General features: G+C 48.7%; 1 protein-coding gene across 9 annotated transcripts in view; it reads right to left on the bottom strand.

Moving 5' to 3' along the window:
- The window catches only part of HM13 (histocompatibility minor 13), a 38,855-nt gene extending 26,807 nt beyond the window's left edge, over positions 1-12,048 (bottom strand). For 2 of the 9 annotated variants that reach the window (XR_015249428.1, XM_086701915.1), the window contains exons 1-3: positions 11,753-12,048; positions 3,392-3,490; positions 2,882-3,010 (exon numbers count right to left, since the gene is read on the bottom strand). Coding sequence is in view for 5 of the 9 variants with exons in the window: in XM_086701915.1 (XP_086558041.1) it covers positions 2,882-3,010; positions 3,392-3,490; positions 11,753-11,935 (411 nt within the window). In the remaining 4 variants the exon portion in view is untranslated. The remainder of the gene's footprint in view (positions 1-2,881; positions 3,011-3,391; positions 3,491-11,752) is intronic. The other 7 variants (XR_015249429.1, XM_086701912.1, XR_015249431.1 and 4 more) reach the window with 5 other exon arrangements.
- Positions 12,049-22,047: the final 9,999 nt, after the last annotated feature.

Raw genomic sequence — 22,047 nt, 5'->3', positions numbered from 1 at the left:
GAATGAATAGATAAGCAAAGCAGTGGCCTATAATGTGACTAGGAAAAGAAAAGGCCCCATGGACATATTCCATGGCATGTGGGCCGTGTTTTAGAAGATGCGGCATAACCTCTCGGCTGCGTTCCTTTCACGTGGGCCCTTGGCGAAACCTCTCTGGCTGCAACTCTGAGCTACCCAGTGGGTTGACTGTGCGGCCTGTGAATGGTGCACCAGGTCTGGCTTTCTTTGTGCTTTAGCTGTTAGAAACTCAGAGCCACACGGGTTTCAGAGTCACTCTGACAAGAGTACAAGTCTTTCAAGTTTAGAGCCTGGGGTCAGGGTGTGGTCCTTACCCAAGGCTTTGTTTTCTCCTGTTTTAATTCTCTCCTTCACCCCAATTTCTTCCTTTACTTTTTTTCCTTACACTGTTGGGTATAATTTTTATAAGCTGCCTCGAATAATCAGTTTTGAATGAGGTAAGGAGAAGATAAATTTTAGGATATTGAAAAACGTTACAAACTCTCTCTGTCCCACCCGGCGGGAGAGGAGGAAAGGGGCTGAGGGCTACCACCGTTTGGCAAACCACTCCACAAGCCGCCAGCCCAGAGTTGGCTGGCTGTGTTGTCCAGCTGCCTCTCAGAAATCTCAGTATGGACCCTCTAGAGACGTGGGCAAGAGGTATGCTGTGTCCTCTGCCACAGGGCAGGCTGGGGCTTACCTACCTGGAGAGGGGGACAGGCTGAGCATCCAGTGCTTTAAAGAAAAATGCCCATGCCTTCTGCTGCCAGAAATTTTTCTCAGAGGGAACCTGGCTGAAGGAAAGAATCCTAAGTAGTAAAAATGTTAGAAGGTCTTGAGGCAAGGGCCTGGGTATGTATCCCTGGCACTCAGCACGGCAGAGACTTGAGAATTATCTGCCAAAAGCCAAGTTGGGGGCAATGGGCTGGATGTAGAGACAGCCACAGAGCTCTCTCAAAAGTATAGGGGCTGGGGCGCCTGAGTGGTTCAGTTGGTTAGGCGTTCGACTTCGGCTTAGGTCATGATCTCACGGTTTGTGAGTTCGAGCCCCGCGTCAGGCTCTGGGCTGACAGCTCGGAGCCTGGAGCCTGCTTCGGGTTCTGTGTCTCCCTCTGTCTGCCCCTCCGCTGATTGCACTCTGTCTCTCGCATTGTCTCAAAAATAAAATAAGAACATTAAAAAAAAAAAGAAGTATAGGGGGGAGAGAAAGCATACAGGGAGATGTACCACACAGTTCTATTTAGGGAAGCTAGACTCTCGGCACACACAGATATACTAACACCGTACATTTTATAAGGAGACACACATCTGAGGACATAAAGCAAACGCATCAGAGCAGGTGCTGCTCGTGGAGAGGGAGATGAGGTGGGAAATGGAGGCGGGCACTAGGGGTGAAGGGGAGCCTGGCACAGACGCATGATCGTGGGCTGTGAACCAAAGCAGGGAATAAATTCAACTCTTCACCCGAGGTCCAGGAAAAAAACCCATCAGTCAATATCTAACGTTATTTGATGCACTCTTATTTTTAAGAGTAAAAACTGGGATGGCCTCTTCTGTTTAAAGTGAGGGGGATGCTGGAGGTGAGCTGTGGGGAATCTGCTTGTGGGGGTATCCTGAAACCGTTAAGAAGTGCAGTTCTGATCCAACAACGAGGGAGCGATGGAACAGCAAACCGGCGTTAAAAATTATGTTTCTGACTCACTCACAGACTGGGAAAGAATTCAGATACTGCTCCATGCAGGTGAAAGTACAGGGGAGTCAGCATACTCCTAACTGTTAGAGGCAATGTAAATGAGTGCAGTCTTTTCGGAGGGATCTGGCACTATCTATTCAAATGACAAGTGGAGGTGGTATGTGACCTGCTTCTCCCGCTGCAGAAACACTTGAGAATACGGGCCGGGCCAAAATACTGTGCGTGATGTTCACACGGCCCTGCGGTGACAGCCCAGCATTAGATATCCCTCGGGGCCACCTCTGTAAGATACAACCACAAGCAGCTGCTAAAAAGAATGAGGTAGATGTGACTTTTGCTGATACAAAAATATCTCCGTGGTAAGAACCCTTTATCTGACACAGATCTATGCTTTTAAATTTTTGCATAAACGTAGATTTACGCGTATGACTCACAAGACGCTACGCTAGGGAGAAGCTTACGGCTCACTGACACCTTCCCTTAGACTGAAAACAGTGTTTTAACCATCTACGTGTATTTTTAAAATGTAAATTAGGGGCGCCTGGGTGGCTCAGTTGGTTGAGCGCCTGACTTCGGCTCAGGTTATGATCTCACAGTCTGTGAGTTCGAGCCCCGCGTCGGGCTTTGTGCTGACAGCTCAGACGCTGGAGCCTGCTTTCGGGTTCTGTGTCTCCCTCTTTCTCTGCCCCTCCTGCACTGTTCTCTCGCTCTCAAAAATAAAAACATTTAAAAATGAAAACATGTCTTAAATGTAAATTAAAAGTCCTTCTTGAGGAACTTTCAGTGACCAGGACAAAAGCGCGTGTGACGCAGCACTACCGCAAAACCAAAAGACACACCGCTTCGGTTACAAGAGGACGATTAATTACGTTAAAAGTGTGCGTGTTAAAAGCCTGGAAGGAGACCTGCCCAAATGTTAACAACGATCGTCACCTCTGCGTATTCTTCCCTCTCTTGATATCTTCCCCTCCCTTTAAGTTTTTCGCAGATACCACTGCTTTCACAGTCGGGAGATATTACGTGCTGCGTTAAAAAAAACACGGAAGCGTAAGAAGAGTTTGAGGTCACGTGAGCGAATGCCCATGACGTCATTAGTGGGGAGGGAAAGCAGCAGCTACGCAAGTGAGTACGCCGGCCGCGCGGCCACAGCGACGGACAACCACGCACCGGGAAGACAGAACAAGGACACACCTCCAAAGGGAATCTGTGATTGTCTCTGGTGGTGGGGTTTTGGATGACTGCTGTTTTCCCCTTTTTACTTTTCTGTGTTTTCCAGGTTTTCAACACTGAGCCTGTGTAACTTTTATTGGGAAAATAAACCTCGGTAAATTAAAAAAAAAAAAAAAAAGAAAGAAAAAAAAAAAGAAAAAGAAGGCAATTAGTAGGGCAGAGGCGTGGCGGAGACACAAGCTACACACCCCGTCCCAGCATGAACACGACAGTGCAACCAAAACAGCGTCGTGAAAACAAAACACAAGAGCTACATGGAGAAGAGAAATAAAGACCATGGGAATGAGTTCCAAACACCGTCAGTGGTTATCTCTATAGAGTCGGTCTAGGGGTGAATGATTAATGGTTTTCCCCCTGCTCTTTATTTTCTACAAATGAACATGCATGTCGCCTGTGATGGGAAAAACAAAACAAAACAAAACAAAACAAAGTTATCGAAACCAAATGACACACAGGTGGCAAAGGACTTACTTTGAAAAAGAGATAGAGCCCCAAAAGCGTGCAGCTGGCGATGATGGGGAACCGGGCGGCGTCCCGGCTGGTGATAGTCTCAGGCATGTCCGAGGCATTCTGGAGCAGACAAGAAAGGTGGCTGTGAGCAGGGGTTGTGGTTCGGGCCTCCAAAGGCCACAGCTCATTCACCTCCTTCCCCTCCACGTCTTCCGGACCCAAGACTTGTCCGTGTGACAAAGACGGTCTGGAGCAAGATGGTCTACCCTGCCATTTTGCCATTGGGGAGATCTGGACCCCGACAGGGACAGTCCAGGGAGGACATGTGGCCCATCTGGGGAGAAGGGTGACAACAGGAGCAGTTCCAGTGTATGATAACCGAGAGAAAAAACCCTGGAAACCGGTAACACTAGAGTAGTCCTAGACCTCGTGAGAACTATTCCCAATTTCCTTCTGGATTAGCTCAACAGGATGAATTTTTTATCCAATAGGTAGGAGTAGAAACAAATCAACAACAGCTGCGGACACCGTATGTGGGAAGACACCAACTCTAAGAAGCAAATCTGGACAATACTTAAGGAATCTGACTGGGAAAAGTGAATCTGGTAAGAGTAAAAGCCACAATTAAATCTACAATGGCAGATGCCATAGTTGGTGACAATGCGATTTGGGTGAAGAGATGACAGAGGATAAATATTTACATGAAAAAAAACCTGAATGTAGTCAAAATAATGTCAGTACTTTAAAAACGGAAAAAGATGAAAGTAGAGCAACAGTGCAGCACAGGGATTGTATCAGCTTCATAGAATTCTTGCCAGAAAACGTTCTAATGAAAATCCATCAATGGTAGTAGAATTCTGGTTTAAATTTATAGTAAAAAGACACAGAGTCAACAGCTTTCAAGATCATCATGCTCTCCATGCCCTCTCTGCTAGGCAGGGTCCTCCGTCCTCAAGGACCTGGCCAATGTCCCTGCCACCAATCTTTCCCAGATTTCCCACCACACTAAGCCTACTCCCCCCAAGGCAATTCCTATTATATGTGTAATTCTATTCATAACCTAGCTACCTGAAGTCCTAGCAATGCCAGATGAGACTTCTGCCCATGTCAAAGTGAAGTTCTCTCGTCACAATGCCCGAGAGTCCACCATCACCACATCTGTCCTATGAGTAAGGTACCAGCACGCCTGGGACAAGGGATCATGTTCAGCTGTAGAGTCTCATTAATTTTTTGGCTCACAGCTGCCTCTTAAAAACCAACAGGACAAAACATGCTCAAGGGGAAGTTGCCCAGAGAGGGAAGATTTTGGTTCAGGCAGGCCTTCTGCTCAAGGATGGAAGGAAAGTTGCAGGAGGGGAAGGTGAGGGGGGCAGAGAGTAGCAAGCCCGTTAAGTGGTTACGAGATGGAGATGGGGGGCGGGGGAACGGGGATGCACATACACTGTAGGTTTCAGTATACACTGGTCCAGCCTTTTGAGGAGGACGACTCAGCAGTTGCATCAAATTGTAATTTGCACATGTCCAAGGACAGAGAAGGTTCACCGACCAGGAACCACCTAAAGCTCTTAATCGCAGGTATAAATGTTCACCCTCACTTTTTTAGTAAGAGAAACTTGAAATGAAGTACACAGAGATTCCATTTTTCATCTATCAGAATGGTAAAAGCCCCCATGCTGGCTAACAGGTGGAGCTGGTAAGGCTGTGGGGAAACAGGGCCTGACCCACGGTGCCTTCAGGAGGGTAAATCGGTCTTCCTGCAGAGAGCATGTTGGCAATATTTGTCAACACCATAAATGCGGATGCCTGGGTAGCTCAGTTGCTTGGTGGTCCAACTGTGGCTTAAAGGTCATGATCTCACAGTTCGTGAGTTCGAGTCCCGCATCGGACTCTACACTGGCAGTGCTGAGCCTGCTTGGGATTCTCTCTCTCTCTCTCTCTCTCAAAATAAATAAATAAACTTAAAAAAAAAAACCAAAAAAAACAACAAATGCACATACCTTTGACCAAGCAATTCCACTGCTGGGAATTTTTCCTACAGATAAGTCACACACCTGCAAATGATGCATGTAAAGCATGGCCAAGGTATGCAGTGCTCTATTAATAGCTTGCTGGGTGACTGTGGCAAGTCCTTGTTCTCTGAGCCTCAGCTTACCCATCCGTCAAACAGGAGCACAATCTCTAGCTTTATTTACCTCTAAAAGGGCCAAAAGACTTCAATGAAATGAGATGGGATGTGAAATAGCCTGGCAAACTGTAAAGTACAAAGACTGTATGAGGAGCCATGATGGTCAGGGAGAGGTGAGTGAGAGGCACTTCACCAAACCCCAACACGCATGACTGAGGTGGGCTAGGCACCGGGCTGGGAGGGAGACCCTCGTCTCCGGAGCCCCCGGGGGCAGCTCTGCTGGGAGGTGGGGAGTGGGGCAGATGAGTGGTACTGACAGAGAGAGGCAGGGCTCTCTCCCTCCTTCTCCCCTGGCCCTAGGTTTCTGCTTTGGGCAGCAGTGTGCTAGGGGGGGCTTGGGAAAATTCCTCCACAAATCCAGAGCATGTCCCGTGTAGCAGGAGCTTAGGCACAAACATAAATTAGACAGCTGCTGATCTCAGAGAGTTCACAGGCAGGCGGGCCAAGACCCTGCTGTGTAAACAGAATATCACAATACAATGTGACACGTGACAAAGTAAGATGTATACCGGTGTGATACCCAGTACGAGTGCCACATGGTTGAGAGAAGGTTCTGACGTCAGAAAGCCCAGCCCGACTTCCAGTTCTGCCTCTTCTCAGCTGTGAGACCCAGGAATGTCATTTTCTCTCTCAAAGCCTCGATTTGCTCATCCTGTATGAGCTTCAGGATTCTATGACTTTTGCATTGGAAATACTTAGTGTTGTGCCTTGAGCTATCACACAAGCTGTCTAGAGTCTCTGTAAGATGATGATGGTGATGGTGGTGGTGGTGGTGTAGAAGGGAATCACATGAAAGCAGGGCAAGGCCCTGAAGGTCAAGCGCAGGTTCTGGTATGGGGCAGGAGCGAGATAAATGCTGAATTGAGGAATCCGCTCTGTGTACAAGGTAGGGAACAAGGCAGAGGGAGCTGCAGGTGCAGAACACATGGGACTCTGGCCTCACCTACAAACCGGTGTTATGGCTCATTTCCACATATTCCTTTTAATTCGGCCCAGTGACCTGGGTGGGGAGAGGCTTAAAATTACTTGATAACAAGCCAAGGTGGGACACATGCTCCACTACACAGAGGAACCTGGTCTCCTTGGTGGGTGACTATGTAAATACCCATGCTGCAATGCTGGGTCTGAATGGGAGACTGGAAATGTGACAACAACAGTAATAAGCATAACATTTACAGACAGCTTTCTAGATGCCAAGCACTGTTCTAGGTGCTTTACGTGATTTCATCTTCGCAAAAACTCTATGAAGCAGGTATTTTTAAGAGCTCCACTTTACAGATGAGGAAACAGGGGCTCAGGGAGGTGAAGCAACTTGCTTAAGGTCACACAGCTGGTGAGTGGTAGAGCTAGGATTCAAACTGAGGCAGTCTGGTTCTAGTGTGCCAACTCTTAGCTCCTACTTCCTAGATGACCTGTACCTTCCCTACCTGGAAATTCCTGCTGGAAAGCGGTGACAGGATGCTCAGGGGGCCTGTAGCCATAAAACAGTTGACCTTCACCATTACAAAAATACAAAAGGTTATGAGGATTCTCCATCAGTTCAATGTGGATTTTTAAGCCAGACGCTCTTGTGCAAACACAATAGCTCCCGAAACACAAAACGTAATTAGAGAATATGTGTTGGGGGGGGGGAGCTGACACAAATAGGAGAAATAAATTTAGCTTCCAGTGACATTCTGGACGTTCAGTTAGCAGGGCAGAAGCAAAAGTAGTGAGGGAAGACAGATGCCCAACGTCAAGTCATTGGCTCGGCCTGAGCTCTGGGAGTACTGCTTCCAGGCCATGCCCTAGAAATGATCTGGGATTTGTGGACCATTGTGTTCCTCTGACACCCCAGCTGGAGACCCCAGGGTCTCTTCTCCTTTCCACTACACTCACTCACTCACGTCACCACAACTCTGCTTCGTAGGCGTTTCTAGCACTACCCACTCCAATCCTGTGCCCCACTTGAGTCTTTAACACGACCTCCTTCCTGTCCTCTCTGCCACCCATCACTGACCCTGCCAGGAGCGCTTTCTGAAGCCTGGGCTTGACTGTATCATATACGTACCTGGCTCAGAAAGCCCTGGAGACTGGACTATCACACAGCCATCACCCAGGAATTGAGGTCACTGCTGGTGGCGGTGTAAAACTTATACAACCTCTATGGTGCAAATGTGGTAAAATCCATCTAAGTCAAACATGCACATAGCCTGTGACCCAGCAGATCAATTAAAAAAAAAAATCATCCCACAAACACAGACAAGTGTGAAGTAACAAATGTATTAGATTAATTTCAGCATGGTTTGTAATAGCAAAAGACTGACACCTGTCTGAACGACCAGTGGAGGACTCTAAATCGCACTTGAGCACACATCAGAAATCAGAATTGCCAGGAGGGCTTGTGAAAACAGGCTGCCAGGCCCACCTTCGGTTCTAATTCAGAATCTGCATTTCTAATAAGTTCCCAGGTGATGCTGCCGCTGCTGGTCTAGGAAACCACATTTTGAAAACCAGTGTCTAAACAAACTGTGGGACACAGGTAGGCTACTATGTAGCTGTTAAAGAACATGACCACTCCGTATGTACTGACGTATTTGATCTCCAGGATATATTTGGTGAAAAGAGCAGGTGCAAAAAAGGGAGTACTTATAACAACATAGAAGTTATACAACAAAGACGGGGGAAAGCATATGCTTATTTATTTGTAAAGGCACGAATTTGTTGGATGGACATCCAAGAAACAGGTAAGGGAGGCTGCCTCTGGGGAGGGAAAATGGCTAGCGGGGGTGGGTGGGGGGTTTTCACCATGTGCCCCTCTGCGCCTTTGGAAATCTATGCCACGAGCATGCAGTACTCACCCTCCCCACCATAAAATGAGGCAGATCTGCATGTACTGACATAGAAAAATGACCAAGACATAGGGCTAAAGCAGGAAAAAAAAAAAAAAAATCAAATTGCAGAGCAGTAAGTACTGTAAAATCCCACTGTTGTAAAAATAAACCCATGTACGTGTATACACATAGGCACACGCATAATACATTTGTATACACACAGGACAAGTTCTGGAAGATTACACACCAAACAGCTAAGTGGGTTCCTTCGAGGAGTGGCACTGAGGAGGTTCTTCCTTTATACTTCTGCGCGGCTTTACAAGCGCCAGTGTGTGGTCGCTTTGTTAACTATGAAGATGAACTGCTGTGTTGCCTTCAGGATGCTGTCGCCCAGGAAGGCTGCACGCTGCCTGAGCATCTTCTTGTCACGGTCTCCCAGCCCCTGCCCCGGCTCACATCACAGTGCTCACTGCCTCCCTGAACACACTCCTCGGTGCCACGCCTCCCTCTCTCCTGTTCCGCCTGCTGAACTTGCGCCCATCCGTGTAAAGGCAGCTGTGCTCTCCCCTGGAAGGCATGTCAGGATTCGGTTTAGGCGGCTGCTCACACATCTGTTTCTCTATGGGGACTAAGCTCCGGGAGGGCAGGTCCTGGCCTTCGTTGTCCCAGCACCCCTGGTACCCAGCCCGGGGCCTGGCACACAGCAGGAGCCCAGTCCAGTTGGCTGAGGGGCTCCTCTGAGTTACAGGCCAAGAGCCTCTGAAGCAATCTGATCCCCAGCTATTGCCTGGGCTGGGATCTGCTCCCTTCTGGGAACACAGGTCTCTGACAGGGATGGGCACCCCTCTCAGGCTGCTCCTCCCATGGCTACTTCTTCCCAACACACTCCTGGATGCTCCACCTTCTTCTCCCCATGATTTCACAATTTGCTCTGCCTGTTATGGACAACTTGGCTCCCGGGAGAACTCTGTCCTCACACGCCCTCTCTCAGCTGGCTTTAAGGTCTAACACTGGTGGGAAATCAAAACTCCTGGGCCCCCACACTAACTTTTCTCTCTCCTTGCCACATGACCAGGGAAACATGAGTCAGGGTAGAAAAAGGGAGCTGTTTGGCTTGTTTTGTTTTGTTTTTTTTCTCCCCTAGGCCCAAATGCCACTTGTGTGGGTCTTTGGAGGCACCTGGACTAGATCTAGCAACACCTAGTTCTGTCCCTAATTGGCAGAGTGATCATGAGAAGTCATTTCTCTGACTCTCAGTTTCTTTCTCTGAACCACAGGGAAAATAAAACTGGCTCCATCTGTCCCATTCAGTTGCTGGGAGAAGCAAAGATGGTGAAGGCTCTGTAACTCTCAGAATATCCTAGTTATCGGTGGTGGGTCTGGCTGCCTACGATTTCATGTGGCTTTCTAACTCCCCTACCCTGCAGGAGACGGTGGCGGAGGTATTTAGAGGCTACAGTGGATCGAAAGCTCCCTTCTATGCACACCTTCTGTGCCTGCCACACCAGACCTTCCACCACCTCCTAAACTGCTTCATACAGCTCCGTACCTGGTTTCCTCTGCCTAGAATGTCTTCTAGCTGAAATTCTACTTCTGCATCAAGGCTCAAGCCCACCTCCAGCACAAAGCCTCTCTGCCCTGCCTCAGGTGTGCTCCAACTCTCTCCCTAAACTCTGCAGCACGACTGTACTGCAATCACATAACTAGTTATTCCTTCTCCATTCAGGCACCTAAAGCCCTTGGTGACAGAGCTCTGACCGATTCATTTTTGCAGCATGCCCCCCCAACAACAGTGGAGGTTCAGGAAATTCTGTTGTCAGTAACGTGTTTTAAGAGATTAGTGATCCTTGTGGAGAAGACACCAAGGAGAATTACTCAGTTTTGGGAGCCCCTCAGATCAGCTCACACCATGCCACCTTCACTTTCCTTTGTCCTGGTCTATTTCAGCACCCCCCCCCCCCGCCCCCCACAAGTGTCTGCCCAAAAGGCATGGCAGGGAGGCTGAAAGCCATCTGAACTCTGCTTAGAAGAGGCAGAATGGAAAGGCAGGCAAATGGGGCCACCTAAGCCCTGCCTGACTACTCCCCTTTGTGTTTGTCCACAGAAGGAGCTAACAGCAGGTTCTCTGATCTTGGGGAAGGAAGGTGCCAGCCCTCAAGTTGGGTAATGTTTTGAGAACCCAGGCTCGAGCAGTTTCCGAAGTGGCAGCTGCTTTGTGGACCTGCCCTCTTTGGGTAAGACAGCTTCCGCTTAGGTTCAATTTCAGGTTTGGGCCAGGGAGGAGTTACAGATCAGGAGGGGAGAGGGTGCCAGGAAGTGAGAAGCCACCGGTGTAATGGGCTGGAGAGAGCTTCATATAGGGAAGAAGGGTGAGGGGAGGAAGTCAGGGGGTGGAAGGTGCCAGGGTCCTCTTAGGTATCCAGTGGGACATATACTGAGGAAGGTCAGGAGTGGATCTGGCCTAGTCTCCTAAGAGAGGCCCATAGCGGCTTAGTTCCTCAGCAGGTAAGCCAAAGTTGGTGGAGAGACTGTTTTAGGGAGCACAGGAAGAAAAGCTACTTTGAGGTAGGGTCTGGGTTCAGCCCAGGACAGGTCCAAGGTAGAAGGTGTCTACCAGTCAGGAAGAGCAAACCAGCAAAAGAAGGGTCTATGCCTGGTAAAAAAGAGAAGTGCTATGGTGTCAGGCTCTGAGGGGCTGGCAAACCCACTTCCAAGTGTTTTGAGAGGTGATGCAAAAAATTGGGGCCTCAGCTGCGGCTATATCCTTGGGTTAATTTTTTTGAGGCAGGGCAGGGGCCTGATCTGGGCGTTCTAGGAACGCGGTTCACAGATTCCAGTTAGACAGGTGTCACAGCTTAGGGATGGACCTGGATCCTAGAACTTGCCCTAGGGGGGGTGAGGCAGAGTTCCTAACGGAGGAATGACAAGGGATTGTACCACTCAGTTGTCAGGACCAGCGCCCCATCAGGTACAGATTGGGGTTGACCCAGAGCCCAAGATGAGGTGTCCCATATGGGATGAGCAGCCAGAGCAGAGGGTGCGGCCGATCTGCCTGGGTCCAGTAGGCTCAGAACAATACATGCCCGAGTCGCATGTGAGGCTGACAGCCTCATGCAGCATGATGCACGGAGAGGGAGGGATGTGTCAGGGTCCGGCTGCGGGTAGAAGCCAGTCCCCTATCTGGGAAGGTGTCAGATCCCGGGACACCTAAGGCCAGCTCCCGGATGTGGTGGGGAAGCGGTGGTGATCCAAGCTGGGAAAGGTCAGTGTCCGGGGAGAAGTAGTGTCTGTCCCGTGTAGGGCGGGTGGGGGAAGGATCCGCGTCAGTCACGTCCCGGAGAGGAGGTGGAAAGCGCGCGCGGCTTTGCCTCTGACCCGACCTACCTTGCCGCGGGCGCAGCGCACGGAGCGAAGGGCGCCGAAGAAGATGGGCAGCAGCGCCATGAGCAGGAGGCTGCCGTAGGCCAGCGCGATGCCCTCGGGCGTGGAAGGCGGCCGCGCCGTGCCGTTGGCTGCGCCGCCCGCCTCGGCGCTGCCGTTGTGCGGGTCGCTGAGGGCCGAGTCCATGGCGACGCTGCGCTCGAGGTCCGACTCCAGCTCCGGCCGCCGCAGCAGAGACGCAGACAGGAAGACAGGCGCTGCAGGGAAAAGCCACGTTCCCTTAAAGAAACAGGAAGTGACGTGCCCCGCTTGCCGGCCCGCGCCGCGCACGCGTGCGCATTCACGTCTCCCCGCCCGCGCGCCCTCTATTGGAAGCGGAGGGCCGGGCGACCAGTTGCTAAGCAACTCGCGAGTGGTCGGGAAAGGAACACTGGACGGCTGCGGTGGGCATCCATCCGGAGAGAGAAACCTGAGGACCCCATGCCCCGGTGCTCGCCGGCTTCCTTGATCCCAGGCTGTTCTGCTCCCTACAAGTCCTCATCCGAATAACTGAGAATTTGTTTATGCATGCATCATTCATCCAATATTGAATCTTTGCACCGCTCCTTAAGTATTTGAATATCCCGTTATATGCCAGACGCCGTCCTAGGCTCTGGGCACACAGGGAGAATACGGGCAAAAGTCCGTCCCTATACTCATGAGGGTTGTTGCATTTTTAGTGCAGTGGTAGGGGGAGGTGTTGGGAAGACTATAAATAAAATGAGCAAAATAAAATATGAAGCGTGTAGGATGTTAGTGTGTAGTTGTGTGTTCCATAGCATGTTAAGGGACATAAATAGTTCATAGATATCTCCCTCTCTAGGAATCTAGTATATTTATATGGCTTGGGCACTTCTGTAGAGTGATTCCCTTCAGTCAGTTCCAGCGGACAAAAGTCAGGTGGTTGGCTCTGTAGATGGACAGCCCTGTGGAGCTTCCAGTGTACGTGTGTCCAGGGCTGAGAAGGTGTGGGTAGACGTGATCTGAGTTTGGGTGCAGGCCCATGCTGTCTGGGGCTCCTGGCTATGTTATCGCTGCCCTAGTTAAAAGCTGGAGAAAGTATGTGGCAGACAAACTGAGAAGTTACACCCTGCAGAAACCTAGCACTGGAGAAACTTTGGACCAAGTGATGGAGAAAAAGTATGCTCTCCTGGAACCCAAGAAGCAAGCCAATCTGAAACCAGGAAGGAAGATCCATTCCCCTCCAATGTCCCTTTATTATTATTATTTAAAAAAATGTTTATTTATTTTTGACAGAGAAAGAGAGAGAGACAGAGCATGAGTGGGGAGGGGCACAGAGAGAGAGAAAGAGCGAGAGAGAATCAGAAACAGGCTCTGAGCTGTCAGCACAAAGCCCGATGCGGGGCTTGAACTCACAGACCACGAGATCATGACCTGAGCCGAAGTCAGACGCTCAACCGACTGAGCCACCCAGGCACCCCTCCAATGTCCCTTTAGTACACGGTACTGAAAAAGCTTAACTATGTCAGCTGGAAAAGGAGAAATACTTACAAGGCCCATCTCCATCAGCCCAGAGCAGGCAAAAAGAGTGGACTGAGAGCTGAGAGGCAATAAGTTGATAAATGGCACAGAGGGTATAAAATCCCATGGCCTGGTCCAAGCTTGACAGGTGGTGAGGTGGGGTTGGAGTGTGGGGCTCATGGTGAAGGCAGACAAAGTCAAGGAGTCAGACTATAAGAGTTTGAATGATAGAGTTATTTGCCTAGGACATGCCAGGCACTGTACTAGTAACTTTGTGTGTGTGTGTGTGTGTGTGTGTTATCTCCACAATACTGGTAGGAGTTGATCGGTCCCAATTTACAGATGAGGAAACTGAGCCTCACTGAGGTAAGCTAAACTAGCCAGCCCAGGACACACAGTCAGCAGTGGAAAAGGAGACCCTTGAGCTCAGGTCTGTAGGACTCCAAAGCTTTGCTCTTTGCAATATTCCAGCTACACAAGAGGCTAAGGAGTTTGGACCAGAGTAACTTAGTTTTGGGAGGATGGTGTACAGTTTCAGGCTCTGTTTTTCACTAAGCTGGACCTGACATGAATGGATGGGTGAAGGTGGTGTGCCCGATCAATTCATCCATCAATAATTCAGGCCACAGGATTTGCCCAGCAACCAGGCCTCATGGCTCTGTGCCTCCCCAGCTGAGAGTCTGTGACCGGAAGTTGGACGCTCCTGTTTCCCGCCAGGCTGAGCACTTGATTTAGTTTGTTCTAAGGCGGATCCGGCCATCTCTCTTCACACTCCAGAGTGGGAGGTTGTGAATGTGACCCAGGGAACTGAGGGCTTGACCCAAGTTCAGAAAGATCCTGTCAAGGCTTCCGGAGGGTTGGATTTCTGGCTTGGAGCAGACCTGTCTTGATATTGTCTGGAGACGGGGATGAGACACTCTGCAGGTGGGTGTCCTGAGGCTTTATCTGCTGAAGCCTGTTGTATGGGGTTACTTTCCCAATTTCTGAACTGACGTCAAGAAAGGAGCCTGTTGAGAGCCTGAGGTAGCTAAATGGCCAAATATTTGTTCCAGAGAAGGATGTAGTCCCTCTCTCTTGTTCACTTATTACTGTGTTCAGTCACCGTGAATGGGTTTCAGATTTTCTAATTTTTTCCCTCATACATGCCCACACACATATTCACTCACACTTACACACGCTATCAAATATTTAAATATTTCCAGACCCCAAAAGCAAAGAGTGTGAATGGATGCTAAAGTTGTGAGAAAGGTTGAGGAGCTATCCATACGGTCTTAGAGTGTCACCTCACAGATTACCTGTTAGCTACAAAAGGTTTCCTTTACAATGGAGTGACAAAATGGGATGGGATGGGACAATATGACAACAGGTGATGTGATGTGTGGGACATATCATCTGGGTGGTCTTCTTGCCAAACATGTTTGACTCCCATCTACTCATGAAGAAACCTCAGAAAATGTCAGAAAAGTACAGACTGTGGAAGGTTCTACAAGACAAGTAGTCTGGACTCTTCAAAAATGTTGGTGCCGTGGGGGAAAAATTCTATGGGGGGATTGTTGCTGATGAAAGGAAACAAATGTAATGTACCATTCTTGATTGGTTCCTGGGTCACAACATTTTAAAAATGTCTATTTATTTACTTATTTATTTATTTTGAGAGAGAGGGAGAGACAGAGCGTGAGCAGGGGAGGGGCGGAGAGAGAGGAAGACACAGAATCCGAAGCAGGCTCCAGGCTCTGAGCTGTCAGCACAGAGCCCGACGCGGGGCTCAAACTCGCAAACTGCGAGATCATGAACTGAGCCGAAGTCGGACGCTCAGCCGACTGAGCCACCCAGGCGCCCCTGGGTCACAACATTTTTTTCAACATTTATTTATTTTTGGGACAGAGAGAGACAGAGCATGAACGGGGGAGGGGCAGAGAGAGAGGGAGACACAGACTCGGAAACAGGCTCCAGGCTCTGAGCCATCAGCCCAGAGCCTGATGCAGGGCTCGAACTCACGGACCGCGAGATCGTGACCTGGCTGAAGTCGGACGCTTAACCGACTGCGCCACCCAGGCGCCCCGTTCACAACATTTTTAAAAAGGCTGGAAAGGAAAGTTTGAGATGAGTGGGAAAATTCAAACGTGGATTGTTTAGGTGTGATGATTGTCTGGTGATTGTAAGACCTCGCTAATCCAGGTGTGGTGCCCAGGTTAGCCCCATCAGCATCACCTGGGAACCTGGAAGAAATCCAGAATCTCAGCTCTACCCAGACTACTGGATCTCTACCTGATCCACATGCACATTTAGTCTGAAAAATGCTGGTGTAGGAGAAGCTCCTTATTCTTAGATGGTATATGTCTGCCCGAGGGCCCAGATAGTCCCATGTTCTTGATCCCTGTAAGAGAATGGGCAGGAAAGCAGTAAAACTCTATAAATGTTTACTGTTCTCAATATCTTCCAAGGCCATGGGGCCTTTACATATATGTGATCCATAAATGTTTGTATATGAATGAGGGAATATATCATTCTCTTCACGTAACCTTCACTTTCTCACCCCACAATCCCTCCGAGCTTGAGTTGAATGTCAGCTCTGTGTCAGGTTCCAGTATCGGGGAACCCCAAGGAACCCCTGTATCTCTGGCAGAGTAGAGCTGGCAGAAATGCCCCTGGGGTTTCACTAAGATGAAAGAAACAGGGAGAAACACTTTTGGTGCCTCCATACCTCCTTGCCTTAGGGCTGGAATTCTCATTCAGGAAAATCTTTTTTTTTTTTTAATGTCTATTTATTTTTGAGAGAGAGAGAGAGCGAGCGAGAGGGAGAGAGAGAGCGAGAGGGAGAGAGACAGAGAGAATGAGCAGGGGAGGTCCAGAGAGAGAGAGGGGGACAGAGGATCTGAAGCAGGGTCTGCCCTGACAGCAGAGAGCCTGATGTGGGGCTCCAGCCCATGAACCACGGGATCATGACCTGAGCTGAAGTTGGCCACTCAACCAACCGAACCACCCGGGTGCCCTGGAAAATCTTTTTGGAGGCCCAAATGGCTCATGTGGATTATTTTCAGCTCCATAATCCTAGAGAAATTTTCACGCGGGTCTATCAAGGGACATGCCCAGGGATTTCCAGCAGTGTTTGTTATTTTTCTTGGTAGCAGGAAGTTAGAGCAAACTTAGGTCTGTGTCACTGGGGAAGGATTGACAAAATGTGATGGATGTGTCTATGGAACGCTAGCCAGCAACAGGAAGCAATCTCAGAGCATGCTCAGCTGGGGTGACGCTGCCTCTTGGTTTGGCGGGGAGTCATGGTATATGCCCTTTGCCCTGGCCTAATTATTATTTATTAAAAAAAATTTTAACATTTATTTAGTTTTGAGAGAGAGAGAGAGAGAGTTTGAGCAGGGGAGGGGCAGAGAGAGGCAGAGACACAGAATCTGAAGAGGGTTCTAGGCTCTGAGCTGTCAGCACAGAGTCTGACACAGGCCACAAACCCGCAAGCCGTGAGATCATGACCTGAGCCCAAGTCAGAGGCTCAACCGACTGAGCCACCCAGGCAGCCCTCCCCTGGCCTAATTATTAATAGAACCCCTTGCACTCTCAAAAGGGTACTGGTTGGGATGATAATGGTTATAGTCAAGTGGTCAAGTAGAAGCAGAACCTGAGATGAGGATTCTTACTTAATAGATTTTTTGGGAGAGAGAGAGAGAGAGAGAGAGAGAGAGAGAGAATGTTTGAGCAGAGCAGAGGGGCAGAGGAAGAGAGACAGAATCTTAAGCAAGATCCATACTCAGCACGGAGCCCAGCACGGGGCTCGATCCCATAACCCTGCGATCGTGACCTGAGCTGAGATTTAGGAGTTGGACGCTCGACTGACTGAGCCACCAGACACCCCATTGTTTAAGCGATTTTGAGGAAGAGTGTTTTTAGGGGGATGGGCATGAGGGAATGCAGGAAATAAAAGGCTAAGTGAGGAGGAGGTCTCAGCCAGAGACTTTGTTCTCTGTGACCCCAAGGAGAGCTCTGGGGCATCACAGAATCGTTCCTGCCTTGACCTCTTGTACCCTGTATCTGTCCGTCACTGGCCAAAGTGTAAGAGTCAGGGGTGAGGTACCCTGACTAGTTGGCCCCCGTTTGACCAAGGGCAATTCTCCAGAGAAGGTGGCCATTGCCAGTGGCTTTCAGCCAACACTCCCAACAGCTGGGGATGGGCCACTATGTCTGTTAAAGGGGATCTGGGTGGGGCACCAAATACATCTCTTATAATCTCCCTAATCTTCATCAACATGTAGAGATCTTTAAAATGTGGAGCTGAGGGGCGCCTGGGTGGCGCAGTCGGTTGGGCGTCCAACTTCGGCCAGGTCACGATCTCACGGTCCGTGGGTTCGAGCCCCGCGTCGGGCTCTGGGCTGATGGCTCAGAGCCTGGAGCCTGTTTCCGATTCTGTGTCTCCCTCTCTCTCTGCTCCTCCCCCGTTCATGCTCTGTCTCTCTCTGTCCCAAAAATAAATAAAAACGTTGAAAAAAAAAATTTTTTTTAAATAAAATGTGGAGCTGAGTATGAAGAAATGTGCAACATGATTTCCATAAATCACAAGTCCTTATCACATAGCAACATTGCAAATCTAACAGGAATATTTGCATATTAAAGAATATACATCTGGGAATGCAAACTGGGGCAGCTGCTCTGGAAAGCGGTAGGGAGGTTCCTCAAAAAATTAAAAATAGAACTACCCTACGACCCAGCAATTGCACTACTAGGAATTTATCCAAGGGGTATAGGTGTGCTGTTTTGAAGGGGCACATGCACCCCAATGTTTATAGCAGCGCTATCGACAATAGCCAAAGTATGGAAAGAGCCCAAATGTCCCTTGAGGAATGATGAATGGATATATATACACAATGGAGTATCACTCAGCAATCAAAAAGAATGAAATCTTGCCATTTGCAACAACGTGGATGGAACTAGAGGGTATTACCCTAAGCGAAATTAGTCAGTCAGAGAAAGACCAATTTCTTGACTTCACTCACATGAAGACTTTAAGATACAAAACAGAGGGACATAAAGGAAGGGAAGCAAAAATAATATAAAAACAGGGAGGAGGACAAAACATAAGAGACTCTTAAATATGGAGAACAAACAGAGGGTTAAAGGAGGGAGTGTGGGGGGGGGGATGGGCTAAATGGGTAAGGAGCATTAAGGAATCTAATCCTGAAATCATTGTTGCCTTATATGCTAACTAATTTGGAAGTAAATTAAAAAATAAATAAATAAATTATAAAAAAAAAAAACAAAACGAAACCAAACCCTGGGTCTGAATAAATCCTAAGAGGAAAAAAAGAAAAAAAAAAGAAAAGAAAAGAGTATACATCAAGCACATTAGAATGGTTCCCTAGAGGGGCGCCTGGGTGGCGCAGTCGGTTAAGTGTCCGACTTCAGCCAGGTCACGATCTCACGGTCCGTGAGTTCGAGCCCCGCGTCAGGCTCTGGGCTGATGGCTCGGAGCCTGGACCCTGTTTCTGATTCTGTGTCTCCCTCTCTCTCTGCCCCTCCCCCATTCATGCTCTGTCTCTGTTCCAAAAAATAAATAAACGTTGAAAAAAAAAATTAAAAAAAAAAAAAGAATGGTTCCCTAGAGAGGGGTGGGAATGAGAGTGGGAACTGGGGATTAAAACAACGACAACAGGGGTGCCTGGTTGGCTCGGTGGGAAGAGCATGCGCCGCCTGATCTCGGGGTTGCGAGTTCAAGCCCCACGTCGGGTGTAGAGATTACCAAAAATAAATAAACTTTGAACAACAACAGCAACAACAAAACTTACGTAAGTAAAATGAAACAGGGACTTTGCCGGACAGCAGTGAAGACAGTCTGCCATGAAGGAAGGAGAATGATGAACTCATCCCTCTACTTTGGAGATTCAAGAAAGAAAATATATGGGGCGCCTGCCTGGCTCAGTCGGGAGAGCATGTGCCTCTTGACCTCGGGGTCATGGGTCCAAGCCCCACGTTGGCTATGGAGCCTACTTAAAAAAGAAAGAAAAGACAAGATCTCTGAAGACTTGAAGCAAAGACTCATTTCTTCTTTGTTGGGTGGGGACAGAGGTTGGATTTGCAAAAGGAATGAAGTGCCCTTCAGACAGTGAGTCAGGGTTCTTTGGTTTGCAAGGGCTGAAAACCCAGCTGCAAACACTTTGGGCAGCGACAGGAATGTTTGGCTCTTGAACAACAAGGAAGAGGTGAATAACCGAACCTGTGGACAGGACGTCAGGGACCGAGCTGGGCCTCAGTTTCCCTCCGAAACCAGGGCACCTGTGCTGCCAGGATTGTCTCTCGGCTCGTCTCTGCCCCCGTCTTTATTCTCTTTCACAGCAAACCTGTGCCCTACAAATGGCATCCCCCATGAGCTGAGTTAACATGTTATGATTTGCCTTCAGAACCCAGAGGCTCCTGGGTTCATGAACCCTCTTGGTTCAGGGTGGTCATGATGTGCCGCCCCACTGTCAGAAGGCCTCTGGGGTGGGTGAGCCTTCCATTACATGGTGGGGGTTGGGAGGGTCAGTGAGGATTTCTGTAACCATGGGCCAAGCCATAGGATGTTGGAATGATGAGACATTAGAGTCCTAGCATGTTAGCATCACACTGTACTCAGGGTGAAAGTGTTATCGCCTTGGCATTGGTATTATTCCCAGGGAAGCAACTGTCTATATGGTTAGCATGGGAAGACCTTGACAATTCGCACCAGGGGAATGTGAGCCCCCGAGAGCCCTGGCTGGCAAATGCCAAAGAAACAGAAATAGCAAAACTGCTTTGTGGTAGACATGAACAGGAGGCAGAGAACGAGACAAACAGCAATGAAGGGGAGGATGGAGGAAGGAGAGGAGCCAACGAAAGGACATGAATAAGCCAGGGCATGTGTATGCCAGGGATTTCCCCGTTGGGCTCCACACTGAGCGGTACGAGGAGCTATCCATTGAGGAGAAAGAATTTTGGCATTAGAGGGTATCGTGAGGGCTCTGGCTGCCCAGTGGGAAATGGATTGGCCAGAACAAGGTAAGTAGACCAAAGGAGAGAGGGAAGCGGCTTTGGCTACCGTGGCCTGGTGGACATGGGGAGCAGTGGGTGTGATTAAGATATACTTAGGAAATTTCTGATTTAGGATTCTATTTAGGAAACGGCATCAACAAGACTCCCTGATGGGGTGTAAGGGAGGAGGAGAAACTGAGGCCTGCATTTCGGAACAGAGTCACTGGATGATAAAGTTGCTGAGATAAAGATGAACTGAGATGGGGGAGATTTGGGAGCCCAGGTGTCCTCTCTTTCCCTTACGGTTTCTTCCAGAGGCAGATGCTCCCGTTGCGCTAGTGCCTCCTTCTGCCAGCAGAGGGCAGACTAGGCCAGTGAACGGACACAGCATAGGCGGTAGGAGGATATCCAGGATGGTCCCAGGGACCCTGACTCTGGAAAAGCCATTCATTGCCTGGCTTATGGAAAAGCAGTAGGTTTGCTCTCAGGCCTAAATCCAGCCTTTGACTTTGAGGCCAGTTCAGACACCGAAGTCTGGGGCTGTCCATGCCCAAAGCTGCTGGTCAATCCAGGCCACGTTGTCTCTTCTAGGCCATTTCAACAGCTTCCTCATGCAACTCCTGGAGACCCCCCCTGTATCTTATCTCTTTGCTTGAAACCCTTCAATGGTCCCCCTGCCCTCAAGATAATCGCGTGCTCCTTCCTCACCATGGGCTTCAAGGCCCTGAATGCACTGTCCCTGCCAAGATACTTAGCTCATCCATTATTGCTTTCCTCTTTTACATTAAACTCTTTTCAGCCTCAGGTCCTTTGCATAAGCTGTTTCTCCTTTCCTGGTCTTCTCTCACTTTGATTCTCTTGGCTAAGCTAGCTCTTTCTCACGAGTCTTAGCTTAAATGTTGCCTTACTTTTTTTTTTTTTTAATTTAAATTCATGTTAGTTAACATATAGTGCAGTATGGATTTCAGGAGTAGAATTTAGCAATTCATCACTTACACATAACACCCTGTGCTCATCCCAACAAGTGCCCTCCTTCATGCCCATCACCCATTTCGTCCATTCCCCCACCCACCGCCCCTCCAGCAACCCTCAGTTTGTTCTCTATATTTAAGTGTCTCTTATGGTTTGTCTCCCTCTCCGTTTTTATCTTATTTTATTTTTCCTTCCCTTCCCCTATGTTCTTTTTTTTTAATTCCATATATGAGTGAAATCATATGATATTTATCTTTATCATCCAGTGACTTGTTTCACTTAGCGTAATACAATACTTCCATCCATGTTGTCGCAAATGGCAAGATTTCATTCTTTTTGATCACCGAGTAATATTCCATTGTATATATACACACCACATCTTCTTTACCCATTCATCAGTCGATAATGTTACTTTAAATTCTTTATCTCAGCATCTTAAAAAAATCCTCATAGCACATAACACTGCAGTGGGTAATGTGCTGTGTACCAGGGTAATTTGACATATCAGTTTGTGGTTTTGTCCCTCTTTTCTCCTCCCCTTTTTGTATTTCTTGCCTAGGGAAGGTTTGGTCATAGAGTTCAAAGCTGAAGCTGCCTCCAAGACGGTTTCCTTTCTGGCTTCCATTTTGTACACGTTTAAACATCATAGAACAGATAACGGAAACTCAGCTCCCTAGGTCCAGTCCTGTTCACAGATGTGTCTTGTATGACCTTCACCTTCACAGGTTCAACAACTGTTTTCACTCTGCTGCCAAAGTTCAAAAATAGAGCAATTTGGGGATGTCTAGGTGGCTCAGTCAGTTAAGCGTCTGACT

Source organism: Puma concolor, chromosome A3, assembly GCF_028749965.1.
Source record: "Puma concolor isolate L17-30 chromosome A3, mPumCon1.1.hap2, whole genome shotgun sequence".
Taxonomy (NCBI): domain Eukaryota; kingdom Metazoa; phylum Chordata; class Mammalia; order Carnivora; family Felidae; genus Puma; species Puma concolor.
The sequence above is the reverse complement of the archived record's forward strand: the minus strand, read 5'-3'. Positions and strand labels throughout refer to the sequence as shown.